This window comes from Epinephelus fuscoguttatus, linkage group LG24 (assembly GCF_011397635.1).
Source record: "Epinephelus fuscoguttatus linkage group LG24, E.fuscoguttatus.final_Chr_v1".
NCBI lineage: Eukaryota > Metazoa > Chordata > Actinopteri > Perciformes > Serranidae > Epinephelus > Epinephelus fuscoguttatus.
Window position 1 is genome coordinate 7,281,095 of NC_064775.1, and position 20,640 is coordinate 7,301,734.

General features: G+C 46.1%; 1 protein-coding gene across 14 annotated transcripts in view; it reads right to left on the reverse strand.

Moving 5' to 3' along the window:
* Positions 1–1,281: 1,281 nt before the first annotated feature.
* LOC125884667 (mitogen-activated protein kinase kinase kinase kinase 4-like) overlaps positions 1,282–20,640 on the reverse strand; it is a 43,862-nt gene continuing 24,503 nt past the window's right edge. The window contains exons 10-32 of one of the 14 annotated variants that reach the window (XM_049569738.1): positions 20,259–20,434; positions 20,081–20,153; positions 19,758–19,968; positions 19,487–19,648; positions 19,226–19,312; positions 18,299–18,772; positions 16,997–17,146; positions 14,964–15,248; positions 14,374–14,474; positions 12,524–12,651; positions 12,198–12,292; positions 10,029–10,207; positions 9,757–9,865; positions 9,066–9,365; positions 7,676–7,793; positions 6,687–6,857; positions 6,446–6,589; positions 5,421–5,555; positions 5,179–5,279; positions 4,938–5,087; positions 4,689–4,848; positions 4,416–4,555; positions 1,282–3,838 (exon numbers count right to left, since the gene is read on the reverse strand). In XM_049569738.1, the coding sequence (XP_049425695.1) occupies positions 3,755–3,838; positions 4,416–4,555; positions 4,689–4,848; positions 4,938–5,087; positions 5,179–5,279; positions 5,421–5,555; positions 6,446–6,589; positions 6,687–6,857; positions 7,676–7,793; positions 9,066–9,365; positions 9,757–9,865; positions 10,029–10,207; positions 12,198–12,292; positions 12,524–12,651; positions 14,374–14,474; positions 14,964–15,248; positions 16,997–17,146; positions 18,299–18,772; positions 19,226–19,312; positions 19,487–19,648; positions 19,758–19,968; positions 20,081–20,153; positions 20,259–20,434 (3,733 nt within the window). In that variant the 3' untranslated portion in view covers positions 1,282–3,754. Of the gene's footprint in view, positions 3,839–4,415; positions 4,556–4,688; positions 4,849–4,937; positions 5,088–5,178; positions 5,280–5,420; positions 5,556–6,445; positions 6,590–6,686; positions 6,858–7,675; positions 7,794–9,065; positions 9,366–9,756; positions 9,887–10,028; positions 10,208–12,197; positions 12,293–12,511; positions 12,652–14,373; positions 14,475–14,963; positions 15,249–16,996; positions 17,147–18,298; positions 18,773–19,225; positions 19,313–19,486; positions 19,649–19,757; positions 19,969–20,080; positions 20,154–20,258; positions 20,435–20,640 lie in introns of all 14 variants that reach the window. The other 13 variants (XM_049569746.1, XM_049569735.1, XM_049569737.1 and 10 more) reach the window with 13 other exon arrangements.

The window sequence follows — 20,640 nt, forward strand, 5'->3', positions numbered from 1 at the left end:
GTCAATAGTTCCAACATGAAACTGCTCACAACAAGGTCTATGGATTATCTTAACCAGCTGGGTCATTATTTCTGCAAAGAGACATTGCTGTTAAGTTTCTTAAATGTATTTTACTGGCGATGTGAGCACCACAAGCCGATATTGGAGAGAACTCCCTGGCCAATATCTCCAACACTCAGCAACTCACACTAAAACTATTACTGAGGAATCTGTTAAAATAAATTTCTACGTGGAAGGCTTGGGAACCCTATTAAGTTTTATGGAGGGCTGATATTGCCAGACTAGCTATGGACTAGGTTATATAATGTGGGTCAGCAAGCCAAACAAATATTTAAATGTTCTATACAACAAAATGGGCCTTAATAGATATATAAATGTCATATATTTCAATTTAATGGATTTATATTCCAATAGAATTCAGATGTTGGTATTTTTTAATCCACTTAAAAAGTATGATTTTATGTCAAAAACACCACGTACATGACCTCTTTTAGAAGCAAGACTTGGGCAAAATGGCAGTATGAGGTAGTAGACACATAGTCACATAAAATATTCAATTAACAACATTTAAAAAATGGCAAATAGCAGAATAACAAATGATCCCGGAGGTGCAGAGGGGAGAGAGTTGGACTATTTTAAAGGGTCAGTGCTTCGGATTTAGGGTGATATAGTGTCAGAAATTGAATGTAATAATTATGTTTTAATGTTTAATCACCTGATAATGAGAACTGCAGCGTTTTTGTTCTCTTACAGTGACCATTTATATCCAGGAAAAACACTGTAAAGCTGCGTTATTTCGTGTTTCTATCACCAGGACCATTGCCTTTGGAGAGGAAGAGACCTCTGTGGATACTTTGGCCCCTGGTAAAAACCTCCTGAAAGTCTGGATCTTTAGTTAACAGAGACAAAAGGTGAGGCAGCCCATCTGCGATGAACCAAACAGCATTGGGGAAGCACTGATGCTATGTGAAACTGCTTTATTTGGTGTTTTTGCTGGTTTTAATAACCTGGTTGATTTGTTTTGGAGAGGAAGAAACCTCTGTGGATAATTTGAACAATGAACACTTAAGGAATTCTGACCAGGACGCCATGCCTGGCAGCCTGGGAGCAGTTTTTGCTGGTTGCAGTTTGCAATCCTCACCACTAGATGTCACTAAATTCTACACACTGCTCGTTTAAGTTAGATTCCACATGAAACATGTTGCAAATGTGGCTTTGACATACCTGGTGTGAGGTATAGTTAAAATAAAAACAACAACATCACACTGTAAATTACTTCTGATTTTATTCAATGGAAAAAAGACCTTCAGGAAAATACAGTAATTCCCATAGTACACACAGAGAGGACATAAATTAGAGAGGCATGGCAGAGACGTCTGAGGGGGGAACATGTCACCTGGCACCTGGGTGGTAGAAAACATTTGATCCAGACTGCCACACGGCCAGGGGCACACTGTGCACGATGCAGGATGTAGAGGAGTCAGTGAAATCACACTCTATAGACTTGTGTAATCCATAACGTGAGCAAAAGTCGATTATTCCTGTACACAAACGTCTAAATGATAGTACAAAAAGGGAATAATACAAAATACAAAACAGGGAAAAAACTGCCCTCAAAATAAACCATAAATATTCATATCGATGCACATTGGTTTAACAAAACAATTGCTTCTGTAAACATTTCCAACATAAGGTGTGCATTACAATTTAAAAACCACTGCAGTCGCATACTTATCTGAAGGGTTACATAATAAAAATCGCAGAAACAAGACTAAAAACTAAGTCAGAGTTAAAAATATGCCGCTTAGTTCACGCCGTCTGAAGTGGTTCTGTAACACTGCTATTAGAACGTGACTTTCTTTGCTTTCCGCACATGATCAGACAGTGAAAGCGCCGCATTCCCGTGTTCTGCAGCTCTCAGCAGGTCCCACCTCGGACAGTGAAGGCACCACCTTTGCTGAGAGCGGGGTCAAAGAGTCGAGTTTAGGGTGGAAGGGGGTGGGGGTGGGGGGGAGTGAAACCTCGCGAATCAGGTTTTCACTCGAGCATACACACAGCTGCAGGATGGATTCTACATTGTAACAGTGGAATGAGACTGTCTCGTATGAAGTGTTGTCGAGGGTGAAAAGGAAAATGAAGGAAATTCTCGGATGGAATAATAATCCAGTTAAAGTCTCTTCAATTCAGACTGGTCTGAGTAAACGCACGGCCTGCCTGAAGCTCAAAATGGGAAAAAAAAAAAAGAGGTCCAATATTGAATCGCACGGCTGGTTCCTACAGTACGCGAAATCCAAACTTCACTTTTAACTTCCTGTAAAACAGCTGGAAACCCCTCCAAGGCAACCGTTCAGCTCAACATTAAGCTAACGTCTCCTTCGAAATAGAGTCAGATGATAGATGTGGAATTCAAACGTCGCCGTGGGAGGACGATCACCCGATCCTTTAAAGGAGTGTGATGTTCAAAGCTTCGTCTCAGCCCTCTGACGCATGCTGCCTTCATTCCCTTCCTGTCACTTCTGCCCGCTGGCCTCCATGCTACCTTAATGGCCACCTGCTAATTCTGCATGTCTAATTCACAGTTTATCCTAGCCCTACTTATGACTGATGTTAAAGGAAAAATCCACCTGGGAAAAACAAGCTTTTGGTAATGCATGTCACATTTGGGGTTTGGCTAGTAACGGAAGCAGATTGAGGGCAAGAGACGCAAATCACAGAATGAAATAAGCCCTAAAAAAACAACATCTTCATGATAAATAGGGTGGATTTTTCCTTTAAAACTCATCTATGGGTGAGTCCTGCATTCTTATGCTTTATTTATGTGCAGCAAGTCACATACAAAATATACAGTGTATGAAAAACTGGAGCTAATGTTCGTCGCCAACATGCTGCCATAAACAGGGCTACTTCTGTCCGACATAACCTACAGTACGTGAGGCAATGTGGTAAAAGTCGAGATAGTGTCTGTAAAACCTGGGACAGTCTGAAAGCCTACAAGGTTGATGTCGTTAGTATGTACACGCTGATATCCAGTACCCTGTATTTAATGGATATATCAAGAAGGTCCCTTAAAAAACATCTTCACTTTAAGGAGGAGAAGGCAAAGAAAGTGAAGATACAGAGGCAGATTTACATGTCAAGCCTTACTTATGTGGCTGTGAACTAGTGTTAAATGACATGCTTGACGTGGAAATCTACTGGTGGGAGTTAATTTCACCTGAACAGGATCTGGACTAAACACAGCTACAAACGGCTACACTCGAGGTGTGGCTCAAAAGTATTCGTGGATACAGTAACAGCCGCATTTAGCCTCTTATCGTCCCCTTCAGTCATTCACATGCTCAGTGTTTCCTCCATTCACACATACACGATGCAAAGTTTTACTATGACACATAAAGATTAACCATCAACAGGCAACAGATCCCGCGTCCTGCAGAGGAAGAGGAGGAGGGGGATCGGCTCGAAGGTTGGGTGAGGACAAACCTGGAGGCTTGTTTGGGGTTTTCTGCTGGAACATACTTAGTGAACTCGTGACGATGCACACAACCAGAATGCCCCTCCTCGCCCCCAAACGCGCACCTGTCCCTGGCTTCGTTTCATGATTACAGTCCAATCCGTTGTTTGTTTGCCCGAGCAGGCCAGAGAAAGCTGTTCTCTCGGTTCTCTTCTTCATCGTCGTTGGTCATAGTCACAATCGTCATCTGTTGGTCACTGCTTAGGTCTGGTCGTTGTGTTGGTTGGTGTGATAGGATGTCGACTACCAGCTCATGAGGGAGGAGCGTCCCAGGGTCATGAAATACACCTGGCTGGCACCTCCAGCACGCACAGAGGCAAAGAAGACCTGATGGAGAGAAGACAAAGGCAAAGATGCAGGACTCAGTGGGCGTATTCAGGATGGGAAAGGGTGTGAGCCAGATAGCAGTTTGTGGCATATTTTCCTTGACAACAGAGCTGAAAATCAAGACAGTTGAAAAACAGAGAGAAAGAGTAGGAAGGAAGGAAGGAAAGACAGGAATTAGAATTGCTGCCTCGTGGTCGTATGCCTCAGGGAACCAATTCTTGAGTTGCGGCCACAAACATGTTTTGTGAGGTCACAGTGACCGTTGACCCTCAAATTCTAACCAGTTCATTCTTGAGTCCAAGTGGACGTTTGTGCCAAATTTGAGGAAACTCCCTCAAAGCCGTCTTGAGATATCGCTTTCACAAGAATGAGACGGATGAGAGGTCACGGTTACCTCTAACCACCAAAATCTAATCAGTTCATCGTTGAGTCCAAGTGGACGTTTGTGCCAAATTTGAGGAAACTCCCTAAAAGACGTCTTGAGATATCACATTCACGAGAATGGGATGGACAGACAGACAGACAACCCGAAGACATAATGCCTCTGGCTACATCTATTACCGGACACACTTCTTACCTTGTCATTTCTCTCACAAAGGAACTTGAGTCTCTGGGCTCTCTTGTGCATGAAGACGCCGTCCAGGTGGCCCGTCTCCACTGAGCGGATCTCTATAGCCTTCTCACCCCAGCCCATGATCTGGTTTGACCTAATGTAGGCTGCTCAGACGCAGAGAGAGGGAACAGAAGAGGTACAGATTAATTTACAGAGAGACAATGGTTCCCTTGGGTGTAGAGCAGATAAGAGTCGAACTCATAGTGAGTCTTGGTCTTTCTACTCGGCCCCACTTACCCACTGAAGTTGGCATTTCTCCCCACTGCAGCACCACGTCTTTGGTGATGCGCCCGTAGGTGTTGACGTACACGCCCTCGTCCTCGTAACACACCAGCAGCTCGATCCCGTCAGTGTTGGGCAAGATGATGATGGCATGGCACTGAATGCTGGTCTGGATCTAAAGGGCGAAAAGAAGGAAGAATTAAAACAATGTACAGAGCGCTGAGAACAAGACATGATCAGACTACGTCATCTACAAGTACTTACATGTGTGGGCAGGTAGATGTCGTAGACAGCACCCGAGTCCACATCCACAGCATGGAAGCCTGAGCAGGAGCCGTAGATGACCTTTAATCTCTGACCTTCCTCCACCGTCAGGTCGACCAGCAGAGGCTTGTGCACCAGGTCACCAAAAGACTAAAGCCAACCATTAAGAAACAAGTCAGTCGGGTCAATGTGCATCTGTGGGGAATAATAGTAATCCTACTTGCAGAGCGACTGTGCTTACCTTAAAGGCCATGAATTTGTGGTAGGGTTTGGGCGCCCAGGCGTACACCTCCACAGCGTTCTTCAAGGCCAGCACCAAGAACTTAATCCTCTCGTATTTCACTGGAGTGAAAAGTGAGTCATTAGTGAGTGACAGCATTGCTTCAAGTCGGGCTTAGTAACAAATCTAGGTCAAATTTAACTCTTTCTTTGTGCGTGTAGTTCACTTAAGGTCAAAAACCTTTAACAAACGAGGAAACGTACCGACTTTGTAGTGGACACAACCCTCCAAGTCGCCCACGTTGACCCAACCCTGCTTCTTCTCCACCTCAGGGTCGTTGTGCAAAATCTTGTTCCTCAGCCAGGACAGGTAATACACTCGCAGCTTGTTCTTTTTACCTGAGAAGAAAAATGATCTTTTCAGTGTACCCTGTGGACTGCAGATATACTGAAAGTTAATAGTCATCACTGTTGCAGTGACAATGCAGGGATGTGATGATGCTTTCAGTGATGACTCAGACTGCGGCGATACATTTCTCCTGTTATGTGACATAGGGTTGTGTTTGTTTTCTCTCTTGTTTCTCTCCAGGTGCCGCCTCTCCCCTCATTGCCGAGTCATGGTTGTTTGAGCACACAAGTGCCTTACACCAAGTGGCTTTCAAGCAATTTCATTATCGCAGACGAATTTCCAGTGTAGGAATAAAATGATGTTCAAATCCGTTGGAGGCCCCTCTCCTAATCTTGATCGTTTGGTGCAAGGTGGTCATGAAACTCGGTTTGACTAAAGCCAGTCTTTTTCTTGTCTCGACGTTCCAACAAAGTCAAGCATGTTTAATATAATTACAAGTTTTATAAGTCTTATATGAACATTGCCAACAATCAATGGCTGCTCTCTCTCCAGCACCAATCAGGAAGCAGCAAACCAGGAAGACAGAAAACATGGAGAGAACTCTGGGGAGGTGCAAAGACATGAACAAATCTTGAATCTCTTGTACCGTGGGAAAGGAGGAGAAACTGGTGGAGTTCTGGAGTGAACAGGTGTTAAATTCGATGTGTATCTGATCCACCAACCAAGTGGAGGAATCCAAAGTGAGAGCAAGTAAGAAATCCGAACTAAAATGTCACACGTCTTTTAGTTGCGCGAGTGTCAGACTGTAGTCCTTTCAAATGTCTTCTCGTGTGAGGTATTCATTACTCAACGTGATGTGTTGGTATAAGGTCTGGGGAGCCGAGTGGACGGTGAAAACAATATCTGTGTTCAGTAGCTGAAGGCAGCACATGTTCTGTACCTGAAATGGTGACGAGGACATTGAGTCCCTCCAGGACGTCCATCTGCTGGATGCGTCTCCTGTTGATCAGTGGGTAGACCTTCCCCTGACCGCTTCGGTCCAGCAGCATCAGTCCGCTCTCTGTTCCCACGAGCAGGTTCACTCCTGGAGCGATCATAAATGTAATTGAAACACCCGTAATTAGTAGAGCTTTGATAGATACCAGAGTAGGATGATAAGTTTTAACAGTGGTTACACTTACCCCAGAGTGCAGCACACAGGATCTCAGAGTTGAACCTCTTCTTGTACTTGCGAATCTCTGGTGTGTCGCTCGGTGGGCGCGTGTTAACTGGGTTGACGTTGACCACAGAGCCTTTACGAGATGGATCAGACCTCAGCGGGTCTGCGAGCCGTCCATCTGGCCCGAATGCTGCTGGAGGGGGCACACAGAGGTCAGGCTGGATTGTGTAATTTAATAATGAATGAACAACCTGGTGCCTGTTTTGAACACGTAGTGCCATGTGCGCTTATGTCTGTGTGCTGTTACTTTTAACAGCAGAGTATATGGGACTATACTGCCAATATCCCTTCAGCTATCAGGCTCCTCTTCTGTGGAAGCATCCAGTTTTGGTCTGGGAGGAAGACATTGTCTCCACATTTAAGAGCAGACTTTCCTCTTGAAAAAGGCTCGTAGTTAGGGCTGGCTCAGGCTTGCCTCGGAACCAGCCCCTAGTTTGGCAACTCAGCTTCTCCCCTGGTGCCTTTGTGCTCCTCATCTAGCAGGTTACCTTGGGTCTTGATAGTGCCTGGATCGTGGTCTTGCCTGATTGCTACTACTGCTGCTATTATTATCAGTCATACTCCTGCAATTGTTATACACGTGATTATTACTGTCACACTATCATATATTACTATAAACATATATGCACGTCTGTCCTTTCTGGGATAAGGACAACTCCTCAGTTACTCTTCCTGAAGTTTCCCTGCGTCCAAGGACAGGTTGATGTTGTATGTTTTAAAGCCCTCTGAGACAAATATGATTTGTGATATTGGGCTTTATAAATAAAATTAAACTCAACTTATGTTTCCACATAATTTCTTTGTCAGCGCTGGGAGAAAAGAAAAATGTGTGTAGGAGAAGCTATTGCGCATGAAACCTCCCCCAGGGGAACTGAAGCGGAATATGTTCAACAGTTTTTAATTACGGAGCTGCAATAATAAACAGATTGGCTCAGTTGGTCTTTGACCTACCCATGTTGTTGAGGGAGCTGCCGCTGGATGGAGAAATCTGGAGAAGACGAGGGTCGATGAAGGGAGTGAAGGAAGAGGAAGACTTGTGTTTGGACATGGAGTTGCTTTCTGACTGGGACTGACGGAGATATAGAGACATTTAAAACACATTCAACTTGTGCTTAACCTGCACAGAAATCAACGGCAATTCATGTTAGTAGAGAAAACTTTGGTCCAGAATATGACAAAGGTTTGATGGACTGATTTGTAATTTATAAAACTGACTGTTGATGTAAACTACAATAGCAACAGGCCCCCTCAGTTTTCAACATGAGTTACAGCTCTACCTCTGGGGGCCCATAAAACAGCATTCAGCTCAACTGTGCTCAATCAAACAACAATTTTACGACACAAACAACTGGGAATACAAAGTTGGCACTGCAATTCAAGTTTATGACAAATCAAATGAAAAAAGATGACGTGCAGTTATAAAGGACAGAAACGTTAGAGAGGGAAAACGACGTGTGAGACAAGAAGAAATGTGTTGCGGGAAATGAAGAACGATCCGCACGCCGGCTGCTGTCAAGTGTTAGAAGAAAAGCTGCTGCTAATGAAGCACAGAGGAGTAATTCCACCACCAGAGATGTGTGTTGTTCGTGTCACACCACAAAGAGGTGGTAATCTATGATAATAAACATGAAAAATGAATGATTTGTTCTCTGCATGTAGGTCATGTGTGCTTGATGACTTGTTTGTGTATTCCATGTTTAAAAATTCAAATGTTAAGTCCCATGTCACCCCTACCATCACACCAAGCATGCCATCACTCAACACAGTGGTTCTAAAGCATGGACTACTAAGGAGGTAACTTGTGTGTAGTTCACCCCAAGATGTTCCAGTTTCCCCCGTGCCGTGACCATGCCCTACCACCAGGAGGCGCCAGTGTTAGCAGCGACACAGAGCAATGCAGTGAGTCGCAGGAGGGAAGGAGGTTGCAGATCAGAGGTGTCAGCCGAGCCACAAGGGGGCAGAGGAGAGCCAGAGTGAAGCCAGGAGGACACAGAGGTGGGGCGAGCAGGGTAGAGGGGCAGAGAGGCTCCGACCAACAATCGAGGAGTGGACGGCAGCTGTGTGCAGGCTTGCAGATGGAGGGGTACGATTATTACCCAAATAGAAAAATAGCATTTGCTAATTTTACCTAGCTTCACGTCCAGGGAGAGGGTGGCCATTAAAGAACTTACACTCTATAACACCCCTTCAGCAGTGAATCCTCTTTTTATTTTGGACACAAACTAGATAGAACAAACAAATGCAGCTGCTGTTTGAGCCCAGTCTGCTTCCTGCAAGCCTGCACCACTCCGCAACAGCCCACTCCTCAGTTGTGTGTCTCGCTGACGTGACAGTGACATACCTCTATGGCAGTGAGCTTGTCCAGGGAATTCTGTGGGGACATGGCAGGACTGGCATAGCTAGATGATGAGGGTAAGGAGGAAGAGGAGGAGGAGGAAGGGATGGTCGTGGAAGAGGAAGGGGAGTGATGGCTCTGCTGGATAAGGTCTGGTAGGTGGTGTATGCGGCCGGCAAAGCCGTTTTTCTCCGCCAGGCCATGGCCGGGGGGTTGGGGCTGGCCGTGGACGTGGCCAAGGCCAGCCGAGGGAGAGGAGGAGGAGGAGGAGGAGAGACTGACCAATCGCTTTATGTCAGCGGTGCTCTGGAAGCAAGAACAGGCACACTTGGGCTCAAGCAAGACGGGGGAGAGAGGGAGGAGATGCATGTTTGCCTACCAGTCTGCTGCTTCGAACCATGATTTACTTTTCTTTTCATTCATGTTTGGACACCGCCACTGCTGTGCTTGTCATATTAAATGCAATCTGTAACAATCTGAGGTATTAGATTACCCATCTGTGAATGTGAAATGTGAAGCAGCAGGTCTATAATGACTAACAATGTCAAACAAAACATGAAGACAGAAGAAATGGTGACGAATGAGTGGATCACTAACACTGGGCATGAGGACATTTTCTATCAGCTATATATGAGCAGAATGTGCCTTTAACTTCACAAGATGTTAAACTATGACGAAGGCAATTTGCTCCTCCTACCTGTCTGATGACCAGCGTGCCGTCCTTCGAGGGTGTAATGGCTTGTTCGCTCTCCGAGTCTTCAACCAGCATGGTCTTAGCCGACTCCGTCTCCCCGTTACTCAGCCTCCTGCGGAAGCCATGGGGATATCTGACGTCCGTAACCAGACCGGTGTTAACAGTCATGCAGCCAAGCCATGCAACACTTGAGAAGTTTTCTTACAAAGAAAGATGAATGCGACAGAGCCAACACTGAAACTTCGCAGACGCGACATCATCACAGTTCTACCTACCCAGCCCTGGAATCCTCGGCTCCTGAGGTGGACTCCTCTCCCGCCTCCTGGTCCACCTCTTCGTCGTCCTCCTCGTCGGTGGTGCCCGACTCCTCGCTTGAGGAGGAGTAGTCGGTGACCTTGTGGGGAAGCCTCACATCATCTACTGCTCGAAGCTCCTTGGCCAGAGCTGTCAGATCCTAAGAGGGACGGTAAGGAAGTCTTAAGAAACACCAAGGTCCAGTATTTTGGTAAAACTACCCTGATAGCAGGTGAATTTGGTGCCACACTAGTACACACTTTAAATCTCATAGAAATGAACTTATCTCAAGTAAAACGCTGGCTCTTAGTCTCTAGACAATCTGAAACCTTGAAGTCATCCCTCCTTACTATACCTACAGTGTTGGATTTCTGGGTACATGTTGAGCTATGTTGAGCTATCAGAAGCGTCTGGACACACTGTTGGCACTAGCTTGCCTTTGTCTATGGCTTTTCAGCTTCTAAAACTTGTTGTATCAGCGGTGGAGCTCGTTGGTGAGAGAAATTCCTCTGATTGGCGGTTTAGCTCAGCACACGAGAAGACAAACGTAAGTAAGGGCAGCAGACAACAAGTCAAAAGGGAGTGAGCTAAAACAAACTGTGATATTAGGAGTTATGTTTGTGTTAGTTGTCGGTCAAGATTCTCAGTCATCCAGGTCATGGTAATCGTAAGTGCTAATATCGTAGGCAACTGGGATTGGGTCATTGTGGCCAGGTGGGTCAACGACTCACATTGTGACCTTAGTGACTCTGAACTAAGAGCTCACGTGACCCCTACAACTCTGCAAGGGTTCCCACCAACACAGGTTTTATAGCCTGCAACTTCGTACCAATCATTTAGAACTGAAGAAGCTTCTTGGATGAGAGGTGAAACGTCTTCAAGAAACGCAAGCAAGTCCAGTTGCTTACGATATTAGCACTTACGATGTTTGTGTTACTGTTTGCTGAAACAGTCGATACCCTTCGTTCTTCCAACATTAGGTTGTGTTGTTTATGTGTTTACTGGCTAACTAGCATCTTGAGTGCATCGTGTCGGTCTTCCGGTCTCCATTTATAATTGACGAAAGCAGACTACTGCCGCCTGCTGGTATGAAGAGTAAGCTCCTGTAATACAGGGGCAGAACTTACACGTTAGCTGGCCATTGTGTTCAAGTGCGACTCTTTTGGCCGAGACACAGGAAACATGAGACGATGCAGCAGCTGGCCTTCGTAGGCCACTAGTTCTTTGATGATGGTTTGGTGCATCTGGGCCTTCAGATGTTTTTGTATTGTTTGTATTTAGCTCAGGAGTTCTCAAAAGAAAAGACCTGTTCGCAAGTTGGCACATTTCAAACTCTACAATTGAGTAATTCAACAAAAGGGCCAGTTTAAATCTTCCTGGACCTGAGCTAAGATCTCAGTTAATTTAAGTTGTAGGAAAACCGACTGATCAGATCATAGCTGAATTGTTTCCTAGTTCTTAGATTAGTGTTGTACCCTCTAGAGTCTATGTTGCCCTCAGTTTGTTCCTTGAAGTCTCTTCATCAAGCAGTCTTGTAAGGTCAGTGGCAAGCAAAGGGAGGAGGGACACTTCCCCGACATGCTCAACAAAGCAAACGGGCCACAATCTATCCAACAACAAAGCCAGGTGAGATCAGGAGCCATTCTGGCAAGCACAAGGAAACAGGAGGAGTGTGTTTGCATTCAAATGTGGTCGCATTCAAATCCAGGCTCAGGAAGCTGCCGCAGTGGTTTAACCCTTTGGGTGCCACGTGTCGACGACAAGCAGTAATATGTAAGGAAGGACTGTGCAGGCACGGGTAAAGACGCCAGCAGACGACAATCACATCACAGGCAGAAAGGAGTAGCCGGTAACAGAGCAAAGAGCTGTTGCATTAATCCAGCTCTTTTCATGTCAAACCATTATCATATAATGCAATGAGTGGGGCAATGTTGCAAGCATAGCATACGTGTGATTTTGTAATCTCATTTAATAGGCTTACCGCATCGCCCTAAGAGGTTCCCCAACAATCGCGAACCATTGGATTCGTGAGAGGTTGCACCAGGTGGTGGAATAATTAGAGCAGTCGCAAATAGAGAGAAACACAAAAACAGTTTGCACCTATTCAGCATCAAACAAGTGTAACCAGCAATTGGTGACAGTGGACTTACAGCTGGTCGAGTGGGCCTGACAAGGTTCTTTTCATCTTGTTTTTTGGGAACATTTTCAGGCCGCTGGAGAGGCGATCCTTCAGATTTGGAGGAAGCTTTGAGGGGACAAAAGGAGGCAGAGTTAGTGAGGGGGAAACAGAGCTGGGCAAGGAGAGCCGATCTTCAATTGCCTCGGTAAAAACACCAAAAAACGTACTGGAGCATGAGCAGACAGGACAGCGTAGTAATGAGACAGAATGGTGTTATTATAGTAATAATGATAATGTGCTCATAAGCAGTTAGTAGAGTTAGTGAAATGTAGCAGAGTACAGTACCAGGGGACTCACAGCGTGGCCTGAAGCGGTCACCAGGACTGGCCTGGGAGCTGGAGTTGGAGGAGCCGGAGGAGCTGCCACTGCCCGGCCGAGGCTGCAGCTTCTCCACACGATCCCACAGCGGACGCTGCTCCACATTACTGTCAAAGAGAGCGGCACGTTAATAACAAGCAGAGTGAAAACAAATATTCGATTAAAAGTTGATGATCTTGCAAGTTGGCACCAGAAATACTAGTTAATTGAACTTATTATCAAGATACCCAGAAGAAAACAGGAGGAGTTTGGATCGGCATGCAAGACTAAAGCCTAGTTCACATTACACGATTTTCACCGCGATTTTGACGTCGCAGAGGATCATGAGAGCCACCTTGGGTCAGAGGTGAGTCGGCAGGTAGTCTGCCACGACGAGTCCTCATGTGTGAACAAGCCTACGAGCAAGTCGCCCCCTCGTCTGTGACTGGGACTGGATATCTGGCATGCTAGAAAACTGGAGAAGTGTGACACGACTGACAAAGAGCATCAGCCAATGGGATACGTCCCACGTCAGCACGCAGGAGGACGGAAGAAATTTGAGGAGGACAAGACACAGGGTTGCCAGGTCCGCTTATTAGCCGCGACTTTGGGCATGTTTTTTTGTTAGGTCGCTTACAAATATTGGTAGTCGCGGGTGGCGGTTTTTTGGGCTTGTTTCTAAAGTGGAGTTGCTTATTTGGGCTTGCTCTCTAAACGTCACCTACCTCTATATATATCCGTCTAATAAGTTATTTAAACACATGATAGTTGCTTCTTTTGGTCTTGTTTCCATAGCCCTGGTTGCTTGTTTCTCTCCCAAGATCTGGCAACACTGACAAGCCGGTAAGCAACAACAATGGTGGCGTCCACAGGATCATGGGGAGCCATTGTGTTTGGACCCAGGCCCTGGAGACAGATCTGATTCAACATTGGGAAAAATATGATGTGTCGTCTCCAAACTTGGTGACGTCACCGCGTTATCTGGGGCTCTGTCGGCGAGGGCTCGGTGGAGAAATCTTGTGGTGTGCACACACAGGTTGTAACGCAGTTGGCGAGACTCCCGCTGGCAGAAACACACGTCGCCAGGTATGAACACTCAAAAGATTACGATAGTCTCCGCGACGCAAAATCAGGGTGAAAATCGTGTAATGTGAACTAAGCTTAAGGGGTACTATGTGAGCGTATGTGTGTTTATTTGTCTGTACACTCTGGACAGTCGACAGTAAATAAATGCCAAATGTTAACTTTTATTTAGTGAGGTGTTATCATGTTTTGTAGGATAATATCCACATAATGCACAATACAAAGTGTCACGTATTTTATTTATTTTTTCACCTTTAGACGAGCTGACATTTCCAACTTCTGACTTCCATTTAAGGGGGAAATTAGTTGGACCATGCCTCATGTAAACATACATTTTTGTGCTTTGGATCACAGAGCTCACATCCCACTCGTCCATACCAAACTCCATTGGTATGACTCACATCACCACATAAACCACAAAAAATGGGCTACAGTTGACTTAGATATTTCTATAAAGATCAACACTGTGAAATTAGTTTCATTTTACGGAGACTGGAATTATTTCTTTCATCCATCTGTAACTCCGTAAGATTTTTAGTTGCAAGTGTGAATAAAATAAATGATTTAATCTGTTGGATACTCTCAGAATGATCTACAGACAATCTATAACTTCTCTATAAATATATTTGGATAGGTGACATTTATTACCAAAGTAATAGATTTCAAACCTGTCACTGGCAACAGCATTAATGATCCTATAATACCATTTTCCGACAATACAGCTGCATAATCCAGACAAAGAAATCCTTTAAAATGCTCTAACTTACCCGCCAGCATTCCTCTGTCCGCCTTGGTTGCCGGGCTGTGATGGCAGAGGGGACTCGCGGCGCGACAGGACCGGAGACCTGGATGTTGTCCTCACCGGCACCTGGAGGAAACCGATTCAAAAGGTCGTCATGTAGTGGCAGGTATATATGTGACACGGAAACAGGTACGTTTACAAGTGTAACACTGTGGGTATGGACGTTATATCTGAAGTCATGTATCAAAAGCCGACAATGAAATGCAGTAAAAGCATCTCTTAACCCACAACAACTGAGCATACAAGGGAAGCTACACTTCTCAGTGCACCAGCCCCCCCACTGTGACACACAGAACAAATGTAGGTCGGAAAAATGTCATTAGAGTTTTGAATGTGCAAAGTCATGTGTCGGCCTCACGATGCAGCGTTTCCAGGTTTATATCTCACAACAGCGTTCACGTTGATGCTCAAGAAATGAGACTGAACACATAAAGACAAGCAAACAGACAGCGTGATGAGTGAAGTGATGGCATGAGAGGAGGTGGATGAGGAAGGAAGGAGTGAAGGACAGGGAAGGGATGGGGGCGGGGTAGGGGGCCCTCGTCAGCTCCTTACCTTGGGAGGCACCTCCTCACCGCCGGCCTGGTGTTCGGTCCGAGTTTGGGGCTGAGGGTGGTGGAGGGGAGGTTGGGGCTGGGAGTCAGTGCGTGCAGGCGATGGGTGGTGGTGGTGGTGATGGTGGGGGTCCTGGGAGCGCAGGTGGAGTTGTGCAAAGCTAGAGGTCACGCCGCCGGGCTCGCTGAAGGACTGGGAGCGAGAGACCACGGGCGGAGGAGGAGGAGGAGGAGAGGGGGCGGCGCTGTTACTGCTTTTTAGAGCAGCCAGGTGGGACCACTGGACCTTTTAGGGAGTGAGGGAGGGAGAGGAGGACAAGAGGAGGAGGGGGGGGGAGGAGGAGGAAGGGGAAGGGGAGGGGGAGGTGAAACAAGCAGACAACACAGTGAGACATGAGGGAAGATGCGTGTGGCTTTTCACATACATGTGCTCAGATAAATACACATGCATACAGCAGACAAAACACGACACGATGATGATTCACTGAACTTTAGAGTGATGCAAATGATTAAAGGAATAGTTCAACATTTGAGGAAGTATTTTTATTTAGTTAAAATGAGCTTTTGAGGCACGAGTAGACAGATTACCCTCGGACAGAGCCAGGCGAGCTGTCTCCAAACATTTTAGGTCTTTGTGCTAAGCTAAGCGAAGCTAATCGACTACAGGTGGTATAGTGGTATAATTGTTAGCGCTGTCGCAAAGAAAACGGATGCTTAGTAGCTAACGCAGTTTCTTTGGTAATTAGGGATAGCTGCGGATAGCTACCAGCTATCCTCTTTCTGTTTTTATTAAGGTATGTTCACACCCGACCTGTTTTGTTTTTTTTTTCCCGCTGTCGCTCGGTTCGCCCCTTTGATATCACTTCATCGCTCAGCTGCTGCAATCGCTCGTCAATGTGGCAGAACAGACCCGTTTTTTCACTTTGCTGACGTCATTGAAGCGATAAGGGAATTTCAGGGAGGGGAGGGCTTTTGATTGATCACTTCCATAAAATAAAACGAGAAATTGGAGAAGATTGAAAAAAATTGTTAAAATTAAATCAGGGAACTGATCACAGATGTATTGTCTCTGTGTGTTTTTACATCTATTGTTGCTTTTAATTTGCAGCTATACCTTTAATGGAGCTGACATGTCATGAAAAAAAAAACAGGTCCGGTGTGAACACACCTTTACACAATGGTTGAAATGCTTCTTTTGTGCCGTAAAGCGAGCCTTCGTTTTCCTGAGATCATACCCAGTGGCTTACAAGTCCTGCCCCCCTTAGTATTGCTAGGTTAAACAAGCTGGATGAATAGAGACATGGCGATGCTAATGCTGTTTAGCTGGGTCCCACCGTGTGTAGATAGTTTCTGGGCGTCCACAATGTAGCTTCAAGACGCTGCCAACCAGAACGACAGTATGTAATGGAAGGATATGTTCCTGATGACGTCGTGTACACATAAAAAAAAATAACACTAGAATGTTAGCCTTGATCTTTTCTGGCTAACGATAATTACTGTCATCCTAAAAATGTCTTTTTCCAAATCTCTTTAATGTCACCACAGGAGGAAAGAGGAAGCAAACCTGCCAGACGATGCTGATGTGACATTAGATTAGCTCCTCTTGATGTAGCTAGCTTCGTAGCTAGCATTGAGTAAGATGTGACTAAGCACCGGGTTCAGCGTTAATGCTTTCTTTCACTCACCCTGTTGGTTAGTGGGTCCGAAATCTACATGCCCAAAGTCTATTTTTATTTGCCCCTACACAGTACAAACTGTTTTATTTATTAGCAGTCATCAAACAAAGACTGAAGTTAATGTGGTCGCATGTGTAGCTCTGAAAGGAGACAGGAAGGAAGCGAGATGACTCACTCCTCGTTGCATTTATTTGCAGACAATGCTTGTTGTCAGCTGTTTCACTGCAGATTACTTTCTATGTTGCCAATTTTTTCCACACATGGGGAAAAAAAAACCTCGTAAGCACACAAACCCAGCAGTGAGGGAGGGCGACAGCAACAGAGAGGAAAGAGGAAGAGGCGAGGAAGAAGGAGTTACCTGAGGCTCCATGGGCCGGTGCATGGCGGAGGCCTCGGAGGAGGAGCCATTGGAGAATGGTTCGGAGGAGCGGGGAGGCAGAGGGGGCTGCTTGGGAGGAGGGGCGATCTGAGGGGAGCCCTGAATGTTCTTACGGTACCGCTCGTCGGCCTGGGATGAGGGCAGATGGAATGAGGGTCAGGGGGGAAGTATTTCAAAGACACACGTAAATTAAAATCAAGAAGAAGGGAATCATTTAAAAACATGGCTGACTATTTCCAGTTAAAAATGGTTCCCATCTCCTTGTTTTTCCAAAATTTAGCCAAGTCAGAGACTTTCATATTTGACTGACAAACATCAACATCTGGTGACGATGATATTAAACATGCTTGAAGCCCGTTGGAGGCAGCTTGACAGACACAGGTATATGTGCACAGACAGAGGTACAGACAGGACTCTTTCAAACAAATACATCCTCGAGATTACATTTGTACGATAAACGGTGGGAAAGATTGATGTTAATGACACAGAGCAGCTCTGGTGACGATGGGAGACACTGCGTAGGTGTCCTGCATGTTAGTCTGGGCCTCAGCCATCCACATGCAACGGCCCGATCCACACACATTGAGAGGAAGAGTTTCACAGGTCGGCCATCCAAGATCAAGAGAAATCGCTAACACTTGTGGTTCTGTGTTGTTCTTGGGAGAAAAACCTCTGAGAGAAAAGGATGAAAGGAATACTTGGATTCAAATGACAGCTGATAAAGTGAAAAATGATGGGAACTAAAAAAAAAAAGATACTTGTGAAAGAAATTAATCATTATTTCAATGGGGAAACAATAAAAATTATTTGAAAATGAGCCTCAAATATGTCACAAAACAAACCTACAAATTGATTATTTCTCTTTCTCTTGCTCAGCCTGTTTCGAGTGAAAATTAAGATGGAAGTATTTCAAACATCCCGTCGGTTTTAGTAGTCAAGGAGACCAGCAACAGTGCAAGTGAGGGCGAGTGCCAAGACAGAGTGGAGGAGAACAGCGCTGTTTTATTCAGGACATAAAAAGGCTGGTTGCTGGTGGCTGCGAGCCTGTGGGTCTCTATTCTCCGTCGCACCCCCCCACTTGTTTCACTCAAAAGGCCTGCCTTGTGACAAATTAGCTACTGCTTTGGAAGAACGCTACAGCATCCAAATCAGAAAATGCCAAGTTAAATGTAACCGTTATTTGCTGCTCGCACCACCTCTATTTATTACTGTGTGAAGACAAGCAAGAAGAAGCTGGAAAGAGCAGGCAGCGGGGTAGGCAGAGCCAAGGAGGAGGTTCACCTCTCTGATAGGCTGAGGAGGATGACTGACAGGCTCTGCCGGCCTATCGGGCTCCAAACTCTCTGCCTGGGGAGGTTCAGAGTCAGTGGGGGGTTCAGTCGGAGGAGGGCTGGGGGAGTTTGGGAGCTGGCTGGGACCGGTCTCATCAGAGTCAGTCGTCTCTGGCACTGCTTCCTGGGATTTGGGGCTGTCTGAGGGGATTGTCTGAAGTGCTCTGGAGAAATCACAAGCGCTTCTTGCTACAGAAACGGCACCGTCAAGGACCTGAGCTTGAGGGGTTGTGGTTAGGACTCTGTCGGGGGGCAGGGTGGAGGTCTTTGGAGGTTTGCTATGGTCTGAGGGGAGTTTGGTCTTGTCGCCAGGCAGCTGTTTGGACTCGTGCTGGAGCGACAGCAGGTAGGCCTGCTCCTGCTGCAGCCGCTTATGGAGTCGCTCGGCCTTGCGCTGCTCCTCCAGCTCCCGCCACTTGAACTCCTATTGCAGAGTGTGGGGTTGATTCAAGGTGGTGAGAAGTGGCAGCCGCTGTCAGCCTGACAAACTGACTAAAAATCAGTGCCATCTTTCAAACCCTTTCCTTAAAACACATGTTTACAGTCAGACCTTGGCAGCGTCTGTCGCTGCATTTTCCTGATTTACGCTCCAGTAGAACAAATTGTTTTAATCCTTATTACAAAAAGAATACATGGTGTAAAAAAACAAAGAGGATGCAATGACTGAACGTGAAGGAGTACACAACAGTTCTTTGCCCTGTACATGATTCAACAATAACTCTAAAAAAGCCAAGTAACAAACACCTGATATCAGTCTTTAAAAAGAAAAGCTGCAGTTCTTCACTGAACAATGTAACAGACTTGTTTTAGGATGACTATAAAGGGCCAAATGTGTTCAGTGTGTGTGTGTGTGTGTGTGTGTGTGTACATGACTGACCAGCAGCATGGCCTGTTCGCGGAGCAGCTGCTCCTGCAACATCTCCAGGTGTCTCTGCTCCTCCTCCAGCTGACGTCTGATGTACTCCTGTCGATCACAGCAAAGCAAAGCAGCCAGGGTAGTCAGTGGACGTACAAAAAAATGGTGATGTAATGTCAAGCTTTATGTCCTGACTTAGCAAATATTTAAGCTATTACTCGACATCTAATTTGGCTTTTTCTCACAGGGAGACAATCTAAGTAAAGATATTTCAAAGCGGACCTGTTCACGATCATTCCTCCTCTTCTCGTCCTCAGCCCGCCGGCGTTCCTCCTCTTCTTTGCGTCTACGATCCATCTCTTCAATGCGCCTCTTGTCCTCCTGCTCACGGCGACGCTGCTCACGCTCCTGTTGCCTCCTCATCTCCCGTTCACGTCGCTGTTGCTGTGGGGGCGGAAGACAAAGAAATGTCAGAATCTCCGCAGTCAGATCGGTCTTGCCTCTTGAGAGATCCATGACAAGAAAAAAAAAAAAAAAAATCATCCTACTGTACCTCCTCTAGCCGTCTTCTCTGCTCCTTCTGTTGCTCTATGCGCTTCTGCCTCTCAGCCAGCAGTTGGCGCTTGTACTCCTCCTGCTCCCGGAGCTGCTGCTCCTGGAGGAGCTGCTGCCGGCGGAGCGCCTCTGATCGCTCCTTGTTCTCTTGCTGCAGGCGGATGAAGTCGCGGCGCAGCGTTGACTCACCTGGCACGTTGACAATGGAGCTGGAAGACAGGAGGAACCAGGAGTTTACGTTTAGATACTACAACCTCAAGGGTAGGGCGAACTACTATGGTACACCTTTTTTTGAGAAGCAATGTAGCTATGAGAGCATACCTGGGCTCCCCTTCCTGCTCTGGGGGATCCTCTTCCTCCTCCTCACTGCCACTGTACTCGTACTCTGTCTCATCTGTGCATGAAAAAATGAACACGTTAGAATCACACCAGAAACCGTCTTGAGAGTATTTAATTAGCACATGTCTGTGACAATAAATGAACAAAAAAGTAGACGCACCCTTCTCTCCCCTCTTCTTCTTGGTACGGTCGATGTGGTCTTTGAGCTGGATGCGGACTTGCCTCTCGTTGGGCTGGTCTCGGATGAAGGGGTGCTTCAGCAGCTGCTCTGTCGGGGGCCGCTGCGTGTAGTTCTTCACCAGACAGCCCTCAATGAAACTGAAAAACTTTTTGGACCTGTGGGGATCGCAGAGGGAGAGAGAGTCAACGGAGAGAGAGAGAGACAATGCACGACAGAGAGGGTGACATATAAAAAGAGACAGCGGGTGCTGGACAAATATTCCAGCCATGAACACACAGAGCACATCCGAGGATCCTAAGTAAAACAGACACTGCTGCAAACAAGCTCTGATTACAAATTACCCATCAGTCCTAGCAGCACT